The sequence below is a fragment of the Nerophis lumbriciformis genome, linkage group LG10, assembly GCF_033978685.3.
Source record: "Nerophis lumbriciformis linkage group LG10, RoL_Nlum_v2.1, whole genome shotgun sequence".
Taxonomy (NCBI): Eukaryota; Metazoa; Chordata; class Actinopteri; order Syngnathiformes; family Syngnathidae; genus Nerophis; species Nerophis lumbriciformis.
The window spans coordinates 8,193,798-8,219,841 of record NC_084557.2 but is presented as its reverse complement, the minus strand read 5'-3'; the positions used below and the strand labels follow the sequence as shown (position 1 = coordinate 8,219,841).

At 35.7% G+C, this 26,044-nt stretch overlaps 1 protein-coding gene across 2 annotated transcripts; it reads left to right on the top strand.

The window, feature by feature from the left end:
- Nucleotides 1-200: 200 nt before the first annotated feature.
- LOC133612171 (SH2 domain-containing protein 7-like) lies at nt 201-26,023 on the top strand. Of its 2 annotated transcripts, none has more exons than XM_061969335.2 (8): nt 201-522; nt 2,091-2,224; nt 5,833-5,906; nt 6,007-6,155; nt 16,671-16,760; nt 24,774-24,939; nt 25,015-25,128; nt 25,187-26,023. In XM_061969335.2, exons 2-8 carry the CDS (start codon nt 2,161-2,163, stop codon nt 25,691-25,693), a joined length of 1,164 nt encoding a protein of 387 aa, XP_061825319.1. In that variant the 5' UTR covers nt 201-522; nt 2,091-2,160; the 3' UTR covers nt 25,694-26,023. The 2 variants fall into 2 exon arrangements, with proteins under 2 accessions (XP_061825319.1, XP_061825320.1); XM_061969336.1 differs by lacking the exon at nt 201-522 and adding an exon at nt 750-1,523.
- Nucleotides 26,024-26,044: the final 21 nt, after the last annotated feature.

Below are 26,044 nucleotides of genomic sequence, written 5' to 3'. Positions count from 1 at the left end.
TCGGGTGTTACCATTTAGTGGTCAATTGTACGGAATATGTACTGAACTGTGCAATCTACTAATAAAAGTCTCAATCAATCAGTTAATGAAACTTAATGAATCTACTATGCTAAATACCAGTACTAAAATATCAGCCACGCATCAACTTTGATCAGCATTCCACGGGACATTTCTGTACTTCTAATGGGCGAGGGCGGACCTACGTCACTTCCGCCCTCCAATCCCCTAGCAACGCGGTCGCCATATTGAATTCGTTGAAAACAAACCAGCTCACAGCGAACACAGCATTGACAGAAAAGGCATTTAACGAGGTTTCACGGCATTTTAAACTGTTCTAAATGGCGTATGATTATGTAAATAGTCTTTCCAGTGAGGCTAGGTTAAGATACGAGTTAAAATGTTCTGTAGTTGGATTAAACGACTGCCCTTACCGCCTTCCAGCAGATGCGTGGACTGATAATCCTACACAATGGCCGGACATGGAATTTGGAAATCTTTATGTCTACCTCACAAGCGCACCAGGTCGGTTGTTATATAACGAATAAATCACATAAAAATTGTTAAATCACCCAAGGTATGTTGATAAATGATAATAAGGATGACACGGTGGCTACCAGTATCTGTATATTTATTATATCTGTAGAGAGCTCATTCAAATTCAGTTCAGTATTATGATTTATTATTTGCTGAATTACTGGAAATAGCCTTTATACCGTATGTTATTGTTGTACAACAACAACAACTTCAGCTGTCGAACATTATTCAGTAAAAATTCAACGGGTTCAACATTAGCATGGACGGTATAGCCAAGTTGTGGTTAAGAAGGTGGATTTTTGTTCCTTATATTTACCAGAAACGAAGTGATCCGAACACACGACCCGGGATTTTGGGGGACTCCAGTGAGAACCGTCCTCGTTTTCCCGGTGTAAAGCTGCGAGCCATTTGTCTCGTCTCTGTGGGCTTTTAGCACGCTTTGGCAGAACAAAATACGACCTTTGTTTTCCCTGTTTCCAGTTGTGGTTTGCACAACCAAAAACAACACAGTTTTTTGGCATTTTGGAGGCAGAATGACGGGTTTAATCAGCGCAGGTTGACAGGTTAAAGAGTAATGGCGACGGTTTGTTTTCAACGCCAGTCAGGTTGCTATGGCTCGAAGAACCCGTATGTAGCTCAGTTGCCCGGATGTCGGCCCTGCCCCATTACAGCCGTTGCCCTCGGTTTGATTGATTGATTGATTGATTGATTGAGACTTTTATTAGTAGATTGCACAGTACAGTACATATTCTGTACAATTGACCTAAATGGTAACACCCCAATAAGTTTTTCAACTTGTTTAAGTCGGGGTCCATACAAACAGTTCAAAGAAAAGGTGCCTGGAGGGGGGTCAGGTCCTGCTTCCTCTCTGCTTTGTAGTCCTCGGGTCAAGACAAAAATCTTCCTGTGGATTACAATACATCAAAGAAACCGACACCCTCATGTCGCTCCCCATCCTACACAGTGGAGTTTTGCAAGCCTTTTGATTGGTAAGATCAAAGACAGCTTTTGTCTGCTCGCCGGGAACTCATTGAAACACAAAGTTTTGTGATACCTTAGATACAATTACTCTGGTCAGAGTTTGACACCTGTGAGTTAAACCAAAAAAAAAGGCGAGGGTAACTTCACACCTTTTTTTTTCTTAACCGCATGTACTCTGTTGACGTCACGGATAAACGGAACACATTCTTAAAATGGACACAGTGAGTCACGCCTAAAAGCACCTGACAATCACAAGTTGTTGACTCTCGCTAATATTTTGTCCTTTATGGACTATAATGGTGCGTCTACTCTTGACCGTCGTTTCCACCGTAAACATTTAGGAACGCTCTTCCGCCCACTCCCACAGGCAGACATTATTGCTATCAACACTCACTGAGACCACCACGTGCGTTCACATGAAATATTTCCATTCCTTCACAGTTCAAGCACCGATGCACGCCGTCTCTGGTTGCAACATCGTTCATGCAGCGCTGAGGTCCCAAACCTGCCCTCAGAAACCACACACGCTATCTTTCTTTCCGTTTCTCACCAGGATGTTCTTCTTCTTTTTTTAGCTCATGACTGCGATGCAAACCAGGGGTAGTTCTGCAGACGGGTGGAAAGTCATTGTAGTTGTAAACGTCAATGGTGGCGTCTCACTGTCCTGTGGAGAGAAGCGAGGCTGAAATGTCATCAGGTTCAACCTCAGGTGAGTACTCATGAGAGCACGGGTGTCAAACTGGTTTTAATTGAGGGCCACATCGCGGTTATGTGTGCCCTCAGAGGGCCACTTCCAACAGTGAATGATATTATTACACAATTGCCTATGCATTTGATCTTTAGTTTTTTTATGACAATGTAAAAAAAAAAAAAATAGACTTAGACTTACTTAGATTTAGACTTCCTTTTATTGTCATTCAAATTTGAACTTTACAGTACAGATAAGAACAAAATTTCGTTGCATTAGCTCATGGTAGTGCAGGATAAAAAAAGCAATAAGGTGCAGATATAAATAAATAGATTACTATACAGATAAATATATTGCACTTTTGCATATGCATCCACAGTTATGGATGTATGTTGTATTGTCTTTATATTCCAGAGAGTTAATCCATTTTTGGGGGGAATTGAGGGGATTATTTTGATGCGTTCAAGAGTCTTACGGCCTGAGGGAAGAAGCTGTTACAGAACCTGGAGGTTCTGCTACGGAGGCTGCGGAACCTCTTTCTAGAGTCCAGCAGTGAAAACAGTCCCCTAAAAGTAGATTTTACAGTAAAAAACTGACAGGTCAGTCGCAAAAAATGTACCGTGACGTTTTTTTCAGCATGTTACTGTAAATGGAGAAAAGCTGGCAGCTCAGTTGATAGAATTTTACTGTATTATTGACTGGTTTTTTTTGTACTGTAAATATAAGACTGCATTTTTACAGTAAAATTCTGGCAACTTAGCTTCCGAATTTTACCGTAAAAATGACAACTGTAGAGTTTACCGTGTATTATTGTGAATAGCAAAACAGTACCACCGTTTTTACAGTAAAAAACTGACAGGTCAGTCGTAAAAAATGTACCGTGACGTTTTTTTCAGCATGTTTCTGTAAATGGAGAAAAGCTGGCAGCTCAGTTGATAGAATTTTACTGTATTATTGACTGTTTTTTTTTTTTTACTGTAAATATAAGACTGCAATTTTACAGTACAATTCTGGCAACTTAGCTTCCGAATTTTACCATAAAAATGACAACTGTAGAATTTTACTGTATTATTGACTGTTTTTTTTTTACTGTAAATATAAGACTGCATTTTTACAGTAAAATTCTGGCAACTTAGCTTCCGAATTTTACCGTAAAAATGACAACTGTAGAGTTTACCATGTATTATTGTGAATAGCAAAACAGTACCACCGTTTTTACAGTAAAAAACTGACAGGTCAGTCGTAAAAAATGTACCGTGACGTTTTTTTCAGCATGTTTCTGTAAATGGAGAAAAGCTGGCAGCTCAGTTGATAGAATTTTACTGTATTATTGACTGTTTTTTTTTTTTACTGTAAATATAAGACTGCATTTTTACAGTAAAATTCTGGCAACTTAGCTTCCGAATTTTACCGTAAAAATGACAACTGTAGAGTTTACCGTGTATTATTGTGAATAGCAAAACAGTACCACCGTTTTTACAGTAAAAAACTGACAGGTCAGTCGTAAAAAATGTACCGTGACGTTTTTTTCAGCATGTTTCTGTAAATGGAGAAAAGCTGGCAGCTCAGTTGATAGAATTTTACTGTATTATTGACTTTTTTTTTTTTACTGTAAATATAAGACTGCATTTTTACAGTAAAATTCTGGCAACTTAGCTTCCGAATTTTACCGTAAAAATGACAACTGTAGAGTTTACCGTGTATTATTGTGAATAGCAAAACAGTACCACCGTTTTTACAGTAAAAAACTGACAGGTCAGTCGCAAAAATGTTACATGTTTTTTTCAACATGTTACTGTTAATGGAAAAAAACAGTACCACTGTTTTTCACGGTACAAAACTGGCAACTGAGTTGATAGAATTTTACTGTAAAATGTACAGTGTTTTTTTTTTTACTGTAAATATAAAACTGCAATTTTACAGTAAAATTCTGGCAACTTAGCTGCCGGATTTTACCGTAAAAACGACAACTGTAGAGTTTACCGTGTACTATTGTGAATAGCAAAACAGTACCACCGTTTTTTACAGTAAAAAACTGACGGGTCAGTCGCAAACATTTTACAGTATTTTTTTCACCATGTTACTGTAAATGGAAAAAAAAACAGTACCACTGTTTTTCACGGTACAAAACTAGCAACTCAGTTGCTAGAATTTTACTGTAAAATTGACAGTGTTTTTTTTACTGTAAATATAAAATTGCATTTTTATTGTAAAATTCTGGCAACTCAGCTGCCGTATTTTACCGTAAAAACCACAACTGTAGCGTTTACCCTGTACTATTGTGAATAGCAAAACAGTACCACCGTTTTATACAGTAAAAAACTGACGGGTCATTCGCAAAAATTTTACATTTTTTTTCAGCATGTTACTGTAAATGGAAAAAACAATACCACTGTTTTTCGCGGTACAAAACTGGCAACTCAGTTGATAGAATTTTACTGTAAAATGTGCAGTGTGTTTTTTATTGTAAATATAAAACTAGACGGATTTTACCGTAAAAACTGTAGATTTTACTATGTACTATTGCGAAGAGCAAAACAGTGCCACCATTTTTTACAGTAAAAAACTGACAGGTCTGTCGCAAAAATGTTACTGTAAAATTTACAGTGTTTTTTTATCAGCATGTTACTGTAAATGGAAAAAAACAGTACCACTGTTTTTCACGGTAAAAAAACTGGCAGCTCAGTTCATAGAACTCTACATTAAAATGTACAGTGTTTTTTTTATTACTGTAAATATAAAATTGCATTTTTACAGTAAAATTCTGGCAACTTAGCTGCCGGATTTAACTGTAAAAACGATAACTGTAGATTTTACCATGTACTATTGTGAATAGCAAAACAGTACCACCGTTTTTTACAGTAAAAAACTGACACGTCAGTCGCAAAAATGTTACCGTAAAATTTACAGTGTTTTTTTCCCAGCATGTTACTGTAAATGGAAAAAAACAGTACCACTGTTTTTCACGGTAAAAAACTGGCAGCTCAGTTCATAGAACTCTACTGTAAAATGTACAGTGTTTTTTTTTTTTACTGTAATTATAGAACTGCATTTTTACAGTAAAATTCTGGCAACTTAGCTGCCGGATTTGACTGTAAAAACGATAACTGTAGATTTTACCGTGTACTATTGTGAAGAGCAAAACAGTACCACTGTTTTTTACAGTAAAAAACTGACAGGTCAGTTGCCTGCATTTTATGGTCAAAAAACAGGGCTACTGTTTTCCAGTAAAATGCTGTAAAACCACAGTAAATTTCATAAAGTCGCTGTAAAATGTATTTATTAAATTTGACAATTTGGTGAATAACTTGCTTTGATATCATAGGTCAAGCAGATAAAAAGTATTTATTTGTAGTTTAACAAAAACATTGTTTATAATTTGTTACATTATAATATTTATGTTAAAAAAATATGCAATTGCATTGAGTACAAGTATTTTTTCTGTCAAAATGGAAAAAAATAATGCATTTAGTAAGAAAATATAAAGTACTTTAATGATGCATATTATTTCCAGGGTTTCGAGGGCCAAATAAAATGATCTGGGCCTCGGGGCCTTGAGTTTGACACCTGTGCATTAGAGCCTAAACATGTTTTCCTTCACTTAAGTGATTGAAGACTCTTTCTTCCAGGAGGTGAGAAGGAGACTTTCCTGCACTTTTCATGGTTCAAGACTCTGAGAACTTGCTGGAGGTCTCGCTTCAAGGTTGGAACCTTGGTCAAATGTCTACCATCATGAATGACCGTAGACTGTATCCACTAAATAAGGACGACCGGTGTGTGTGTGTGTGTGTGTGTCCGTTTAGGAATCTGAGAGGACGGAGCAGAGAGAGCGTCCAACACGCGACAGAACACTCATGGAATTGTCTTCAAAATGGTTCATCGAGACTCAAGTGGCGCACTTTGCTTCTAACGGTTTCTTCCCCGTTTGGTTTGGGGGTTTCATCACCAGAGAGTAAGTCCTCGGACAAAATAATTATCCACATTAAAATTACAATTCTTTTGTTGCAACTTTTTTTATTTATTTTTTATTTATTTTTTTACAAAAGCTATCTTTTTATTGTGTATAGCGAGGTTGTCCAAACTACGGTCAATAATTAGACATATTGCATGTTTGGTTTAGGAGTTATGCTTGAAACTATTTTTTATTGCATTTAATACATTTTCTCAGGATTCTAAGAACATTACTGTAATGTTGAGTAAAAAAAAAAATGTTTTTTTTGTGTTTGCAAACCTTACAAAAGCACATGTTTCTAGTAAAACTCACAAAGATACATTATTTGAGGCATTATTAGACGTATTGCATGTTTGGTTTAGGAGTTATGCTTAAACCATTTTTTATTGCTTCATATGCATTTTCTCAGGATTCTAAGAACATTACTGTCATATTGAGTAAAAACACTTTTTTGTGTGTTTGCAAACCTTACAAAAGCACATGTTTCTAGTAAAACTCGCAAAGATACATTATTTGAGGCATTATTAAACGTATTGCATGTTTGGTTTAGGAGTTATGCTTGAAACAATTTTTTATTGCTTTAAACACATTTTCTCAGGATTCTAAGAACATTACTGTCATATTGAGTAAAAACTACTTTTTTGTGTTTGCAAACCTTACAAAAGCACATGTTTCTAGTAAAACTCGCAAAGATACATTATTTGAGGCATTATTAAACATGTTGCATGTTTGGTTTAGAAGTTATGCTTGAAACAATTTTTTATTGCATTAAACACATTTTTCAGGATTCTTAGAACATTACTATCACATTGAGTAAAAAAAAACCTTTTTTGTGTGTTTGCAAACCTTACAAAAGCACATGTTTCTAGTAAAACTCACAAAGATACATTATTTGAGGCATTATTAAACATATTGTATGTTTGGTTTAGGAGTTATCCTTGAAACATTTTTTATATTTCTTCAAACACATTTTCTCAGGATTCTAAGAACATTACTGTCATATTGAGCAAAAACTACATTTTTGTGTTTGCAAACCTTACAAAAGCACATGTTTCTAGTAAAACTCGCAAAGATACATTATTTGAGGCATTATTAGACATATTGCATGTTTGGTTTAGAAGTTATGCTTGAAACAATTTTTTATTGCATTTAATACATTTTCTCAGGATTCTAAAACCATTACTGTCATGTTGACTAAAAAAACAATGTTTTGTGTTTGCAAACCATACAAAAGCACATGTTTCTAGTAAAACTCACAAAGATACATTATTTGAGGCATTATTAGACATATTGCATGTTTGGTTTAGGAATTATGCTTGAAACAATTTTTTATTGCTTTAAACACATTTTCTCAGGATTCTAAGAACATTACTGTCATATTAGTAAAAAAACACTTTTTTGTGTTTGCAAACCTTACAAAAGCACATATTTCTAGTAAAACTCACAAATATACATTATTTCTGGGATTATTAGACATATTGTATTTTTGGTTTATGAGTTATGCTTGAAACAATTTGTTATTGCTTCAAACACATTTTCTCAGGATTCTAAGAACATTACTGTCATATTGAGTAAAAAAAACTTTATTATGTGTTTGCAAACCTTACAAAAGCACATGTTTCTAGTAAAACTCGCAAAGATACATTATTTGAGGCATTATTAAACGTATTGCATGTTTGGTTTAGGAATTATGTTTGAAACAATTTTTTATTGCTTTAAACACATTTTCTCAGGATTCTAAGAACATTACTGTCATATTGAGTAAAAACTACTTTTTTGTGTTTTCAAACCTTACAAAAGCACATGTTTCTAGTAAAACTTACAAATATACATTATTTGAGGCATTATTAGACATATTGCATGTTTGGTTTAGGAGTTATGCTTGAAACTATTTTTATTGCATTAAATACATTTTCTCAGGATTCTAAGAACGTTACTGTCATATTGAGTAAAAACACTTTTTTTTGTGTTTGCAAACCTTACAAAAGCACATGTTTCTAGTAAAACTCGCAAAGATACATTATTTGAGGCATTATTAAACGTATTGCATGTTTGGTTTAGGAGTTATGCTTGAAACTTTTTTATTGCATTAAACACATTTTCTCAGGATTCTAAGAACATTACTGTCATATTGAGTAAAAACTACTTTTTTGTTTTTGCAAACCTTACAAAAGCACATGTTTCTAGTAAAACTCACAAAGATACATTATTTGAGGCATTATTAAACATATTGCATGTTTGGTTTAGGAGTTATGCTTAAAACAATTTTTTATTGCTTTAAACATATTTTTCTCAGGATTCTAAGAACATTACTGTCATATTGAGTAAAAACTACTTTTTTGTGTTTGCAAACCTTACAAAAGCACATGTTTCTAGTAAAACTCACAAAGATACATTATTTCTGGGATTATTAGACATATTGTATTTTTGGTTTAGGAGTTATGCTTGAAACTATTTTTTTATTGCTTCAAACACATTTTCTCAGGATTCTAAGAACATTACTGTCATATTGAGTAAAAACTACTTTTTTGTGTTTGCAAACCTTACAAAAGCACATGTTTCTAGTAAAACTCACAAATATACATTATTTGAGGCATTATTAGACGTATTGCATGTTTGGTTTAGGAGTTATGCTTGAAATTATTTTTTATTGCTTCAAACACATTTTCTCAGGATTCTTAGAACATTACTGTCATGTTGACTAAAAAAACAATGTTTTGTGTTTGCGAACCTAACAAAAGCACATGTTTCTAGTAAAACTCACAAACATACATTATTTCAGGCATTATTAGACGTATTGCATGTTTGGTTTAGAAGTTATGCTTGAAACAATGTTTTATTGCTTCAAACACATTTTCTCCGAATTCTAAGAACATTACTGTCATATTGAGTAAAAACTACTTTTTTGTGTTTGCAAACCTTACAAAAGCACATGTTTCTAGTAAAACTCACAAAGATACATTATTTCTGGGATTATTAGACATATTGTATTTTTGGTTTAGGAGTTATGCTTGAAACTATTTTTTTATTGCTTCAAACACATTTTCTCAGGATTCTAAGAACATTACTGTCATATTGAGTAAAAACTACTTTTTTGTGTTTGCAAACCTTACAAAAGCACATGTTTCTAGTAAAACTCACTCATTATTTGAGGCATTATTAGACGTATTGCATGTTTGGTTTAGGAGTTATGCTTAAACCATTTTTTATTGCTTTATATGCATTTTCTCAGGATTCTAAGAACATTACTGTCATATTGAGTAAAAACTACTTTTTTTGTGTTTGCAAACCTTACAAAAGCACATGTTTCTAGTAAAACTCGCAAAGATACATTATTTGAGGCATTATTAAACGTATTGCATGTTTGGTTTAGGAATTATGCTTGAAACTATTTTTTATTGCTTTAAACACATTTTCTCAGGATTCTAAGAACATTACTGTCATATTGAGTAAAAACTACTTTTTTGTGTTTGCAAACCTTACAAAAGCACATTTTTCTAGTAAAACTTACAAATATACATTATTTGAGGCATTATAAGACATATTGCATGTTTGGTTTAGAAGTTATGCTTGAAACTATGTTTTTAATTGCTTCAAACACATTTTCTCAGGATTCTAAGAACATTAATGTCATGTTGAGTAAAAAAACCTTTATTATGTGTTTGCAAACCTTACAAAAGCACATGTTTCTAGTAAAACTCACAAAGATACATTATTTGAGGCATTATTAGACATATTGCATGTTTGGTTTAGGAATTATCCTTGAAACATTTTTTATATTGCTTCAAACACATTTTCTCAGGATTCTAAGAACATTACTGTCATATTGAGCAAAAACTACTTTTTTGTGTTTGCAAACCTTACAAAAGCACATGTTTCTAGTAAAACTCACAAATATACATTATTTCTGGGATTATTAGACATATTGTATTTTTGGTTTAGGAGTTATGCTTGAAACATTTTTTATATCGCTTCAAACACATTTTCTCAGGATTCTAAGAACTTTACTGTCATATTGAGCAAAAACTACTTTTTTGTGTTTGCAAACCTTACAAAAGCACATGTTTCTAGTAAAACTCGCAAATATACATTATTTCTGGGATTATTAGACATATTGTATTTTTGGTTTAGGAGTTTTGCTTGAAACTATGTTTTTATTGCTTCAAACACATTTTCTCAGGATTCTAAGAACATTACTGTCATGTTGAGTAAAAAAAACTTTATTGTGTGTTTGCAAACCTTACAAAAGCACATGTTTCTAGTAAAACTCACCAATATAAATTATTTGAGGCATTATTAGACATATTGCATGTTTGGTTTAGGAGTTACGCTTGAAACTATTTTTTATTGCATTAAATACATTTTCTCAGGATTCTCAGAACGTTACTGTCATATTGAGTAAAACAAATTTTTTTTGTGTGTTTGCAAACCTTACAAAAGCACATGTTTCTAGTAAAACTCACAAAGATACATTATTTGAGGCATTATTAGACATATTGCATGTTTGGTTTAGGAGTTATGCTTAAAACCATTTTTTATTGCTTTAAACACATTTTTCTGAGGATTCTAAGAACATTACTGTCATATTAAGTAAAAACTACTTTTTTGTGTTTGCAAACCTTACAAAAGCACATGTTTCTAGTAAAACTCACTCATTATTTGAGGCATTATTAGACATATTGCATGTTTGGTTTAGGAATTATCCTTGAAACATTTTTTATATTGCTTCAAACACATTTTCTCAGGATTCTAAGAACATTACTGTCATATTGAGCAAAAACTACTTTTTTGTGTTTGCAAACCTTACAAAAGCACATGTTTCTAGTAAAACTCACAAATATACATTATTTCTGGGATTATTAGACATATTGTATTTTTGGTTTAGGAGTTATGCTTGAAACATTTTTTATATCGCTTCAAACACATTTTCTCAGGATTCTAAGAACTTTACTGTCATATTGAGCAAAAACTACTTTTTTGTGTTTGCAAACCTTACAAAAGCACATGTTTCTAGTAAAACTCGCAAATATACATTATTTCTGGGATTATTAGACATATTGTATTTTTGGTTTAGGAGTTTTGCTTGAAACTATGTTTTTATTGCTTCAAACACATTTTCTCAGGATTCTAAGAACATTACTGTCATGTTGACTAAAAAAACAATGTTTTGTGTTTGCGAACCTAACAAAAGCACATGTTTCTAGTAAAACTCACAAAGATACATTATTTGAGGCATTATTAAACATATTGCATGTTTGGTTTAGGAGTTATGCTTGAAACTATTTTTATTGCTTCAAACACATTTTCTCAGGATTCTTAGAACATTACTGTCATGTTGACTAAAAAAACAATGTTTTGTGTTTGCGAACCTAACAAAAGCACATGTTTCTAGTAAAACTCACAAAGATACATTATTTGAGGCATTATTAGACGTATTGCATGTGTGGTTTAGAAGTTATGCTTGAAACAATGTTTTATTGCTTCAAACACATTTTCTCCGAATTCTAAGAACATTACTCTCATATTGAGTAAAAACGACTTTTTTGTGTTTGCAAACCTTACAAAAACACATGTTTCTAGTAAAACTCACAAAGATACATTATTTCAGGCATTATTAGACGTATTGCATGTTTGGTTTAGGAGTTATGCTTAAACCATTTTTTATTGCTTTATATGCATTTTCTCAGGATTCTAAGAACATTACTGTCATATTGAGTAAAAACTACTTTTTTTGTGTTTGCAAACCTTACAAAAGCACATGTTTCTAGTAAAACTCGCAAAGATACATTATTTGAGGCATTATTAAACGTATTGCATGTTTGGTTTAGGAATTATGCTTGAAACTATTTTTTATTGCTTTAAACACATTTTCTCAGGATTCTAAGAACATTACTGTCATATTGAGTAAAAACTACTTTTTTGTGTTTGCAAACCTTACAAAAGCACATTTTTCTAGTAAAACTTACAAATATACATTATTTGAGGCATTATAAGACATATTGCATGTTTGGTTTAGAAGTTATGCTTGAAACTATGTTTTTAATTGCTTCAAACACATTTTCTCAGGATTCTAAGAACATTAATGTCATGTTGAGTAAAAAAACCTTTATTATGTGTTTGCAAACCTTACAAAAGCACATGTTTCTAGTAAAACTCACAAAGATACATTATTTGAGGCATTATTAGACATATTGCATGTTTGGTTTAGGAATTATCCTTGAAACATTTTTTATATTGCTTCAAACACATTTTCTCAGGATTCTAAGAACATTACTGTCATATTGAGCAAAAACTACTTTTTTGTGTTTGCAAACCTTACAAAAGCACATGTTTCTAGTAAAACTCACAAATATACATTATTTCTGGGATTATTAGACATATTGTATTTTTGGTTTAGGAGTTATGCTTGAAACATTTTTTATATCGCTTCAAACACATTTTCTCAGGATTCTAAGAACTTTACTGTCATATTGAGCAAAAACTACTTTTTTGTGTTTGCAAACCTTACAAAAGCACATGTTTCTAGTAAAACTCGCAAATATACATTATTTCTGGGATTATTAGACATATTGTATTTTTGGTTTAGGAGTTTTGCTTGAAACTATGTTTTTATTGCTTCAAACACATTTTCTCAGGATTCTAAGAACATTACTGTCATGTTGAGTAAAAAAAACTTTATTGTGTGTTTGCAAACCTTACAAAAGCACATGTTTCTAGTAAAACTCACCAATATAAATTATTTGAGGCATTATTAGACATATTGCATGTTTGGTTTAGGAGTTACGCTTGAAACTATTTTTTATTGCATTAAATACATTTTCTCAGGATTCTCAGAACGTTACTGTCATATTGAGTAAAACAAATTTTTTTTGTGTGTTTGCAAACCTTACAAAAGCACATGTTTCTAGTAAAACTCACAAAGATACATTATTTGAGGCATTATTAGACATATTGCATGTTTGGTTTAGGAGTTATGCTTAAAACCATTTTTTATTGCTTTAAACACATTTTTCTGAGGATTCTAAGAACATTACTGTCATATTAAGTAAAAACTACTTTTTTGTGTTTGCAAACCTTACAAAAGCACATGTTTCTAGTAAAACTCACTCATTATTTGAGGCATTATTAGACGTATTGCATGTTTGGTTTAGGAGTTATGCTTGAAACTATTTTTATTGCATTGAACACATTTTCTGAGGATTCTAAGAACATTACTGTCATATTGAGTAAAAACACTTTTTTTGTGTTTGCAAACCTTACAAAAGCACATGTTTCTAGTAAAACTCACAAAGATACATTATTTGAGGCATTATTAAACATATTGCATGTTTGGTTTAGGAGTTATGCTTGAAACTATTTTTTATTGCATTGAACACATTTTCTGAGGATTCTAAGAACATTACTGTCATATTGAGTAAAAACACTTTTTTTGTGTTTGCAAACCTTACAAAAGCACATGTTTCTAGTAAAACTCACAAAGATACATTATTTCTGGGATTATTAGACATATTGTATTTTTGGTTTAGGAGTTATGCTTGAAACTATTTTTATTGCTTCAAACACATTTTCTCAGGATTCTTAGAACATTACTGTCATGTTGACTAAAAAAACAATGTTTTGTGTTTGCGAACCTAACAAAAGCACATGTTTCTAGTAAAACTCACAAAGATACATTATTTGAGGCATTATTAAACATATTGCATGTTTGGTTTAGGAGTTATGCTTGAAACTATTTTTATTGCTTCAAACACATTTTCTCAGGATTCTTAGAACATTACTGTCATGTTGACTAAAAAAACAATGTTTTGTGTTTGCGAACCTAACAAAAGCACATGTTTCTAGTAAAACTCACAAAGATACATTATTTGAGGCATTATTAGACGTATTGCATGTGTGGTTTAGAAGTTATGCTTGAAACAATGTTTTATTGCTTCAAACACATTTTCTCCGAATTCTAAGAACATTACTCTCATATTGAGTAAAAACGACTTTTTTGTGTTTGCAAACCTTACAAAAACACATGTTTCTAGTAAAACTCACAAAGATACATTATTTCAGGCATTATTAGACGTATTGCATGTTTGGTTTAGGAGTTATGCTTGAAACAATTTTTTATTGCTTTAAACACATTTTCTCAGGATTCTAAGAACATTACTGTCATATTGAGTAAAAACTAGTTTTTGTGTTTGCAAACCTAACAAAAGCACATCTTTTTAGTAGAACTCACAAAGATACATTATTTGAAGCATTATTAGACATATTGCATATTTTTAGTAGAACTCACAAAGATACATTATTTGAGGCAAATTAAGGCATATTTCATGTTTGGTTTACGAGTTATGCTTGAAACTCTTTTTTTATTGCTTCACACACATTTTCTCAGGATTCTAAGAACATTACTGTCATCCAGTCATTTTATACCGCTTGTCCCTTTCAGGGTCGCTGGGGGTGCTGGAGCCTATCTTAGCTGCATTCATATTGAGTAAAAAATTCATTTTTAGTTTTTGTTAACCTTACAAAAGCACATGTTTCTAGTAAAACTCACACAGATACATAAATACAGGCATATTTAGACATATTTCATGTTTGGTTTAGGAGTTATCCTTGAAACATTTTTTTATTGCTTTAAACACATTTTCTCAGGATTCTAAGAACATTACTCTCATATTGAGTAAAAAAGTAATTTTTTGTGTTTGCAAACCTTGCAAAAGCACATGTTTCTAGCAGTGACGTGCAAAAAAAAAAAAAAAAAAAAATTGTTATATGTATCCAGTGATTATACTATAAAGTTATTTTCCATTTAACTTCACCAGTTTTAGATTATTTTTATTCAAAATCGCTGAATTTTCACATTTGCCATTCAAATACTGAGAAGAAGAGACGGTGCGGTGATCAGCAGCCAGTTGAGGCACGTCACTCAGTGCCGCAACATGGATTGCGCAATGACTCGGCTAACTGCTGGCCTGCTGTGCAGTGAGACTGTATTGCTATATGAATTATATTATACATTTCCATAGTTTAGTTAGCTGAGGTATATAATGTACAGTGTATTTGGTCAACAACTGTATGTGTGTAACGTATTTCTTGTCCTGAGCGATCATAAAACGGCTGCAAAAGACGCACTGGCTGAGGCTCCAGTAACCCCGCCTCCTGCACCCCCGCCGTAGAATTGTTATATCAACTAAAGCCCACACTTAAACTTTCCACGTGCAAGATTGAATCTATTTTAAAAAAATATTTCATAAGAAGCCAAAAAGTGCAAAAACAATAATGTTGGTGTTGGAGGAGTTGTGAATGACTGCAGGGACACAACATTATATACACCTGCAGACTGCAGGTGTACCCAATTCACAACTCCTCCAACATGAACATTATTGTTTTTGCACTTTTTGGCTTCTTATTAAATAACTTTTGTAACCTATTTTCATGGGCTTTCCTCTTTGTGATGTTAAGTTCCTGTTATGCGCTGTTATACAGTATATGCCTTGAGCTCTTATTTTGAAGGCGCTAAGAGCGGAAGTGATGTCACGTTGCGGAGGTTTTTGAAAGAAGGTAAATAAAGTGGTCCTCGTGTAAACTGGAGCCTCCGTGTTTGTTATTTTGTAGTTTCATACAGTATAGGCGACATTTATAAACCCTCGGTTACACTTTTTTAAATAGATTCAATCTTGCAATGGAAAGTTTAAGTGAAGGCTTTAGTTGCGGCGCATGGACTTAATTTCTAAGTAAAGGTAAGACCATAATAACATTTTTTTTTTAATTAAATGTACTTTTTTGTGTGCTACAGTTTGTATGTGTAAAGTTAAAGTTAAGTTAAAGTACCAATGATTGTCACACACACACTAGGTGTAATGAAATTTGTCCTCTGCATTTGACCCATTCGCTTGTTCACCCCCTGGGAGGTGAGGGGAGCAGTGGGCAGCAGCGGCGCCGCGCCTGGGAATCATTTTTGGTGATTTAACCCCCAATTCCACCCCTTGATGCTGAGTGCCAAGCAGGGAAGAATGCTGGTATGAGCTTTTAAGCATAACCCGTTAACTGCTGCCAATCAAATGGTGAATAAGATACTCTTTAGGGTTCATATGTTTGTAAATCTGACTGTGATGAAGTCAGTGCCTCACCAGCCATCAACCTCACCGCACGTCACTGGTTTCTAGTAAAACAGTAAAAAGTCAAACTAGTTTGGCCTACGAGACATCATGAAAGGAATCTAGCCCGCAAGGAATTTCAATTGACTTTTTAATATCTGACATTCTGATTGTTACAAATTTGCCACCTTAATTCAGAATTGTAGAATCAACGTTCCTTTGTTTTTAGCCTCATATAACTCAGAGTTATTTCTCGGGGTTAATTGAACTGTTCTGCAACCCAACACTCAAGAGTCTCCCATCGTTGGGTAAATCAACTCAGACTCACAGTTTGTTGAATCCAACCTCTTGTAGTGTAAAGGTAATGTTCTCTTGCACACATTTAAAAATGTGCTGTTCATGTGGACTTTTTGTGGTTCTTCTACAGAAATGCTGAAGCCTTGCTGACAGGAAAAGAGCACGGCAGTTTCCTAATCCGTCTGAGTGATCGAGTCCTCGGGTACATATTGTCTTACAGGTGAGGATGCTGTCAAGTCGTTCGTTGGCAGATGAACAGAAATGATCGTCTTGACCCAAAGAGACCACGTTTATAACAAATCATGCAAAACAGTACCACCGTTTTTTACAGTAGAAAACTGACAGGTCAGTCGCAAAAATTTTACCGTAAAATGTTTTTTTCCAGCATGTTACTGTTAATGGAAAAAACAGTATCACTGTTTTTCACGGTACAAAACTGGCAGCTCAGTTGATATAATTTTACTGTAACCTTTTACTGTGTTTTTTTTTTCTAACTGTAAATATAAAACTGCATTTTTACAGTAAAATTCTGGCAACTCAGCTGCCGGATTTTACCGTAAAAACAAAAACTGTAGAGTTTACCGTGTACTATTGTGAATAGCAAAACAGTACCACCATTTTTTTACAGTAAAAAACTGACGGGTCAGTCGCAAAAATTTTAAAGTAAAATTTACAGCGTTTTTTTTCAGCATGTTACTGTAAATGGAAAAAACAGTACCACTGTTTTTCACGGTACAAAACTGGCAGCTCAGTTGATATAATTTTACTGTAAAATGTACAGTGATGTTTCTTTTTTACTGTAAATTAGGGATGTCCGATGATGGTTTTTGCCGATATCCGATATTCCGATATTGTCCAACTCTTTAATTACCGATACCGATATCAACCGATATATACAGTCGTGGAATTAACACATTATTATGCCTAATTTGGACAACCAGGTATGGTGAAGATAAGGTACTTAAAAAAAAAATTAATACAATAAAAGAAGATAAATAAATTAAAAACATTTTCTTGAATAAAAAAGAAAATAAAACAATATAAAAACAGTTACATAGAAACTAGTAATTAATGAAAATGAGTAAAATTAAGTGTTAAAGGTTAGTACTATTAGTGGACCAGCAGCACGCACAATCATGTGTGCTTACGGACTGTATCCCTTGCAGACTGTATTGATATATATTGATATATAATGTAGGAACCAGAATATTAATAACAGAAAGAAACAACCCTTTTGTGTGAATGAGTGTGAATGGGGGAGGGAGTTTTTTTGGGTTGGTGCACTAATTGTACGCAGGCCCGGCCCTAATCAATCTGGCGCCCTAGGCATGATTTTAGGTGCCCCCCCCCCCCCCCCCCCCCCTCACAAGAAACCGAATAGCTTTATCTTTGACCTTTTTTTTTTACTTACAACTATACCTAATATATAAAGGGGTGGACAAGTGACTATTACCTGCAGGGCAAACATTAGCTAACCAGAAGGCAATAACAATGTAAACAAATAACACCTGCTTAAAAGATCTAATACCTGAGGAATGTAAGGTGGGAGTACTGTAATTACCTAACGTTACATTATTATTTTCCATAACAATTTAGCCCCCTCCACAATATTAACCCGACGTTAAAACAGAACTAGCTATTTATTGATTAGCAATTGCCGAATCATGTAACATTAGCTTAATGCTAACAAGCCAGGTTACTATCACATTCTGTAACAGACAAATAATTTCATGTAGGCTAACGTTACCTACCTGCTACATCTGTCTTTTCTCGTTTCTACTCCTCTTCTTTTCTCTTTTTTCTTCCTTGGGCACCTGACAGTTTTGGCCGTTTTGACATCTTGTGTTGATTTTTTGATGTGGTGACGTCCAAAAAGAGTCATGATACGGGAAGGGAGGGGGGGGGGGGGGGGGGCGCGTAATGTTGTAACAAATAATATTTCTATTAAATAGGCTTTACTTTGCATTTTAATTAACGTGGGATTATTTTTTGTATTTAGAAATAATAGTACCAACTTTCTTTTTTTTTTTCTCCAACATTTGTGGCACTGGCGTGGCGCCCCCTGATGGACGGCGCCCTTAGCATTTGCCTATTCGGCCACGGGCCGGCCCTGATTGTACGTGTATCTTGTGTTTTTTATGTTGATTTAATAAAAAAATAAAAAAAATAAAAAAATTAAAAAAACCAGAAAAAAACGATACCGATAATAAAAAAACCCGATAATTTCCGATATTACATTTTAACGCATTTATCGTCCGATAATATCGGCCTGCCGACATCTCTACTGTAAATATAAAACTGCATTTTTACTGGAAAATCCTGGCAAATTAGCTGCCGTATTTTACCATAAAAACCGTAGATTTTATTGTGTACTATTGTGAATAGCAAAACAGTACCACCGTTTTTTAACAAATCATGTCATCCGCTGGTAGATTACAATGAAGAGGATATCATATATATTTTTAATTAGTATCTAAACTTATGGACCAACTTTTGGGACACTTTTTGTAAAGTATAGGTAACTGGTGTGTGTGAGTGACAGGAAGAAAAGCTCTGGTGAGATATAGTTACGGCATCACAAGTGAGGTGTGTCGGAAAAGTTCCTGACTGGTGTCTATAAAAAACATATTACAACTATTTGAAGTATTCTTTCTCAGCCTTCGTGCACTTCTGGTACTCCTCCTTAGCGCCGCTGTCACGTCCATTTTGGTGACACCCACGTCTCCAAATAGGGCAGCCCTGGCCCAAAATACACATGCGGCCCATTAAGATTTTCAATCCGGCCCGTCCGACGTTCTACATAATTTTTTTAGACCTTTAACATCAAAACTGTTGCCGCCATTATGATGTGCAGTGATGTTTTTTAAATGACTAAGTCTTGAACTATAGAAAGTATTTAAATGGTTGAAATCTGCACTTTTGGGTGATATAGGAGTTATTACGGTAATCTACGTCACAGCAGCTCAGACCAGGAACAAAGCAGAGTGGGCGGAGTTTGTTTTCAGAGCAGCCAGCCCCAAAACGCATGTGTCAGAAACAGATTCGGAAGCAAATTTTTACAACAAATTTCTGCATAAAAGTGATCATATATCATATTGTAGGTGTTTATTACCCTTGTTTGTTATATTTTTGTTGTGTTTTGCTTGATTGTAAAAGATACACAACTATGGAGGAGCTGGTTTGAGAAGTAAAATATGTTTATTTGTTGTTAATATTCAGTGTTTTACTGTTCATAGTTAATATTGTAAATCCCACTTTCTTTATTTCCATGTACATTTTAGGTGTCCCATTCAGTAAAAAACTGTAAAATGTCATTTTTACAGCTAAATGTGTATACATAATTTATACACATAAATTACACATTTTTTCTCTCAATTTGGCCCCCGAGTCAAAATATTTGCCCAGCTCTGAACTAGGGTCACCTTGGCCCCTTTGAGCTTGGGAAGGAGGAAAAAAAAAAAATCAGAGTATGACGTTGCTCTGGCTTGGCGATGCTCTTCCTCAGCCAGGAACTGCCAATCAGGGACGTGCACATGATTATAGAGGGGCAGGGGCTCAAAGTCAGAAAAGGGCAGGACATTTTTTTTTGGTCCTTTACACAATATGGAAATTAATGTAAAATTAAATTTGCTAATAGGAAGCTAACTACTTAGCTGTGTGTCCTTTGTAGGTAAAAGTGATTGCCATTTCTTTTGTGTCAACAAATTATTGTCATAATGAGTTAATTCACATTATCATAGGCTTGGAAGACACGAAAAGCAACAAAACACTGGTTTATTATTAGGCTATTTATTGTTAAAGATAAGCACTTTAATATTGAACATTGAACAGTGCAACATGAACTTTGAAAAAAAAATACAAAAATAAATACCCAAATGGAAAAAACTTCAATGTGAAAATCTGTCCTTCTTCCCTTAACTTGATGAAAACACCATCAAGTTGTAACTTATGGTTTTTCTCACTTAATGCTCAGATTAAACAACTGAAACGCAATACAGGGCCAAAAATATGGACCAGGGGCCAGTAGAGGGCTGTAGGATGGAGGCCACCCATACCCAAATATGCTCCTCAATGTAAATTCAGGGCTTCCATGAAATGCTGTGAAATCATTGCACAATCAGTAGCCAAACCTTCTGGGGGCCTTAAAGCAGCAACCTTCTGGGGGCCATATGTCCCTGTAGATGTTGATCACATCATTGTGATTTATGACTACGTCTTTTTCAATGGAGAGGAGAAGGAGATCAGACAGCCTCTCTTCTGTGCATAGGCCTCTGAGTGAGTTTTTGACCAGCTTCAATTTAGAAAAAGACCTCTCTACTGTGGCAGTGGACACTGGAATCGTGGCATATGTTTTCATCATTTCTTCCAGTGCTGGAAAGATGTCATGTCCACTGTTGTCTCTTAGTGTTCTTAAGATCCCCTTCAGGGTGAGAGTGTCAAAGTCACAATAAACTTTATATCTCTCTCCTCTCACTTACTCACTCACTCGCCCTCTCTCTCTCTCTCTCTCTCTGGCGGAAGCGGCAGGCTCAAACAACCCGGTATTACAAGAAAACGTGGAGTTTTTGTACCGCTGTTTTTTTGTTTGTTTGGCAGGAATTTATTAATGTTGTTTAAAAAGGAAAAACAAACAAAAACACACACACAGGCAGAGGGCACTTTTTAAGACGAGGCAAAAAAGGGCAGGGGCTCAAGCACCCATAGGGCCCTATGTGTGCACGTGCCTGCTGCCAATTGTTCAGTTTCCCTGCCACAACTCTCGCCTCTGCTAAGCGACGCAAACTGTCCAGGATCTCTTTATCGACGTGCAGGTTGATTGTCTTATATTCAGGTCAATACAATAGTTTGTATTGTTGAAAATTTGGACAGGTTGTATAATTTGTACATATCCTGTAGAGCAGTGGTTCTCAACCTTTTTTCAGTGATGTACCCCCTGTGAATTTTTTTAAAATTCAAGTACCCCCTAATCAGAGCAAAGCATTTTTGGTTGAAAAAAAGAGATAAAGAAGTAAAATACAGCACTATGTCATAAGTTTCTGATTTATTCAATTGTATAACAGTGCAAAATATTGATCATTTGTAGTGGTCTTTTTTTAACTATTTGGAAAAAAAGATAGGTTTTTATTTATATTAATAAAGGATTTTTGAATTGTTGCTATTTTTAGAATATTAAAAAAAAATCTCACGTACCCCTTGGCATACCTTCAAGTGCCCCCAGGGGTATGCGTACCCCCATTTGAGAACCACTGCTGTAGAGGGGACAAGAGAAACGTCTCGTTACACCTTTCATGTTGGGTTTTGTTAGTGCACTCCGGTGTTTTGTGTTCATTCCTGTCCTGTGCTTTTATTTTGGCGGCTCTTCCGGTTTTGTTGGTGTTTTCCCGTGGCTGCTTCACTGGCTCCCTGTGCGTTATCGAATCAATTTTAAACTCCTTTCATTTGTTTTTAAATGTCTAAACAACCTCGCGCCAACCTCCTTCAGCCTTACTGCCCCACCCGATCCCTAAGATCAGCCGATCAGCTGCTACTGACGGTCCCTGACACAAGGCTGAAGCTTAGAGGTGACAGAGCTTTCGCCGTTGCTGCTCCCAAGCTCTGGAACGACCTACCTCTGAGTGTTAGACAAGCCTCCTATCTTCCTGTTTTTAAATCTCTCTTAAAAACATACTTTTATTCCATGGCTTTTAACACTGAGTGATATCCATCCTGCAATGGCGCCCCATAATACACCTGCTGTGAACCTGTTTTTATGTTTTATTTATTCTATTTAATTTATTTATTTTTTATCGTGTTCTGTTTGTGTTGTGTTGTGTTTGCTCGGTACTCGTATTATCTTTTAACCTGCCCATTGTACAGCACTTTGGCTACCCCTGTGGTAAATTTTAAATGTGCTTTATAAATAAAGTTGATTTGATTTGATTTGTCGTACAGCATTTCCCCTCACCTGTTTTCTGTTTGCAATCAAGACTATTTAAATTGTGTTATCGTTTCATTGGACTACAGAGGAGCTTGTTGATGCTAAACCTAACACACTACTTTGTGGACGCCATCAGCTCCACATTCCCCGTTTGTGCTTTGCTGGGTTTCAGCAGTTTTGTTTTGTTTTATTTTCTTCTTAGTCTGTCCGGGCAGAGCACTTCTCGTTGTTTCGGTTCGTTTATCAAAAAATACCTTTTTTTTTTACCTCACGCTGCTACCTCGTTCATCTGTATTTGTGGCCTGTGCAGCCCTTTGAGACACTCGTGATTTAAAGCTATATTAGTAAACATTGATTGATTGATTGATTGATAAAAATCACAGCAACCTCCAGCGTTTTCCACGACGCATCCTTTGTCCACGCTTGACAACGTGGTCACTGTTGAAAGAAACTTTATAACGTTTATATTCAAGTTAAAAGTTTTTAACCTGCCTCTTAAAAGAATCGGAATCGAGAATCATTGAGAACCGGAATTTTCCGAACTCAAACCTGAGCTCAGCTGTTGGTAGAAGTAGTTAACATGTTTAAAGGTGCATAGAGTCTTAGAACCAATGTTCCCTCTAATTTTTCATCCATCCATCCATTTCCTACCGCTTGTCCCTTTCGGGGTCGCGGGGGGTGCTGGAGCCTATCTCAGCTGCATTCGGGCGGAAGGCGGGGTACACCCTGGACAAGTCCCCACCTCATCGCAGGGCCAACACAGATAGACAGACAACATTCTCTTATTATTATAATCAAATGACAGCAGTCATTTCCATGAGGTTATTTTCTAATATAAGTGTTTAGGCCCACTTACTATGACAATAACAAAAAATATTGTTTTTCATGAACTGTGTACCGGTACTTGTATTGTTTGTCTGGGTGGAGGTCCTGCTTTGGAAATAATTTGTACCCCTTTCAGACATTGCATTTAGTTCCCATTAAAACATTCATGGGGGTGGGCGTGGTCGGGGTGGGACGGGGGCGTGGCTAAAAGGGGAGGAGTATATTTACAGCTAGAATTCACCAAGTCAAGTATTTCATATATATATATATATATATATATATATATATATATATATGTATATTTTATTATATGTATATATATATATATATATATATATATATATATATATATATATATATATATATATATATATATATATATATAAAATAAATACTTGAATTTCAGTGTTCATTTATTTACACGTATACACACACATAACACTCATCTACTCATTGTTGAGTTAAGGGTTGAATTGTCCATCCTTGTTCTGTTCTCTGTCACTATTTTTCGAACCATGCTGAACACCCTCTCTGAGCATTGCTGTGTGGCACGCACAAAAGTGCTTTCATCAAATGCACTAGATGGCAGTATTGTCCTGTTTAAGAGTGTCACAACATTGCTGTTTACGGCAGACGAACTGCTTTACGGTATACAAAAAAGTGACTGCTGTCGTTGTGTGTTATTGCGACGCTGGGAGGACGTTAATGAAACTGCCTAACAATAAACCCACATAAGAAACCAATAACTCGCCCTCCGTCATTCTACAGTTATAACGTGATTGGGCAGGTACGCTTTTTTATATTGTGGAGGACCTGAGTCCGCCTGAATTTCGGGAGATTTTCGGGAGAAAATTTGTCCCGGGAGGTTTTCGGGAGAGGCGCTGAATTTCGGGAGTCTCCCGGAAAATCCGGGAGGGTTGGCAAGTATGTCATAGTGTAACTACCTGGAATGACACTTTATGTGTGGTGTTGGAGTTGTCCGACTTTTTGTGTGGCTGTAAACGCATCACTGGCTAAGTGCCATATGTGCATGTGTTGACGCAAGTGAGAAAGAGCGAGCGGCTGCTGTTGATATAACAAAGTTGCTTTTGGTCTGGTTTGTACTGCAGAAAATGACCAGTTTTGCAAGATATCATTTTTTTTACTAATGTTTTGGTGATGTGTTTATGGCCGACAATAAAGAGTTTTGCTCAGTAAAGTGATGGATGGAATTCATGTCCTCAAAGCGTCTCGACAGACGTTACAATATTTGAACAATAATGACAAAAACTGTTTTCTCTGTCGTGTCCGTGTCGTGTCGAAAATTGTTATGCGCTTATTTTTTTATTTGATTTTGTGCGTGACATAGATTTGCCGTGCGCAGAGGACGCTTGAGGAGTGCGCAATTGCACAGGCGCGCACCTTAGAGGGAACATTGCTTAGAACCCCGGTTTAATTCCAGTTCACTTCTGGATCACGTTGCACGTACAATGAACATATTTTCGCATACAGAGGCAGAGATCGTTGCCGACACTTCGCGATAAGCCAAAGTAAGTCGGGACACTTCATTGTCAGTGGAGACACCAAGGGACACGACACAGTCCCGGAGCTAATCCAGCACTACAAGACCAACCCCATTGAGCCATTCGGAGAGTACCTCACGTCTTCGTGCTTTGAGGTGGGTTGGAACTGCGCTTCACTTCACTTGCATCCGCTGCAGTGCAGATAAAAATGTCATTCTCTGTTTCTGCAGACACCTTCGGACGTGGTCTATGACGTGATCCAGCACATGTCTCCGCCTGGCAAGACTGAAGAGAGTGTGCACAACTCTGATTGTTTACCCCCAATGAGCAAAAGAACGCTTGAGGTAGGAGTAGTCATCACCATGTTGTTCCAAGAGTTGAATGAGCTTTTCCACCAACCAGGGAGTGCCGCCATTGCCGAGGAGAGACAAACAACTCCTGGCTGGCTCCCCCGTCAGTCAGCGGGACAAGGGGCTGTATGCTAAGATCAGAAAGCAACCCACCAGGGCTCTTCAGAATATCCATCAACACGTACCAAGGAGGTTGCAAGGGGGCCCCAGAAAGTGTCGTCCTATGTCTGCACCAGACACCGTGTACTCTGTTGTCGGCGATTCTGATGTACTGCACACCAGTCCAAGAACTACGAGGCACCTACCACCTGAGAGGATGGACCCATGCAGAACACCCCTAAGGACTCTCAGCACCGACCGCCTGTGTGACTCTGCTGCCTACTTCCTGGCCGGGACCCCTGGTAGTCCTCACACAGCGTGCATAGACACCACGTCACGCGCGCTCAATCTTCACCGCCGGGACCAGGTCTACACCAACGATAACCCCTACGAGGCCATTCCTGGGATTGCAGAGACAACCGGCTTCAATCCCAACTGTAACACCTACGAGTCACTGTAGGACGGCGGTCGCCAACCCGTCGATCGCCATCGACCAGTCAGACCAGTGCAAACAGAAGGCCTTAAGATCGTCTTATATTCAGGTCAATACAATAGTTTGTATTGTTGAAGGTTTGGACAGGTTATATAATTTGTACATATCATGTAGAGGGGACAAAAGAAACGTCTGGTTACACCAGGCCGTGCCTTTATGTTGGGTTTTGTTAGTGCACTCCGGTGTTTTGTGTTAATTCCTGTCCTTTGCTTTTATTTTGGCGGCTATTCCGGTTTTGTTGGTGTTTTCCCGTGGCTGCTTCACTTTTTTCCCAGAGCATTTCCCCTCACCTTTTTTCTATTTAAGTGGCTCCTTCTT

Coding starts and splice junctions, on each gene's coding strand:
- LOC133612171 (XM_061969335.2), top strand. CDS start 2,161: ATGGTGGCGTCTCACTGTCCTGTGGAGAGAAGCGAGGCTGAAATGTCA. Junction 24,940..25,014: donor TCACGTCTTCGTGCTTTGAG/GTGGGTTGGAAC, acceptor CTGTTTCTGCAG/ACACCTTCGGACGTGGTCTA. Junction 25,129..25,186: donor TGAGCAAAAGAACGCTTGAG/GTAGGAGTAGTC, acceptor TCCACCAACCAG/GGAGTGCCGCCATTGCCGAG.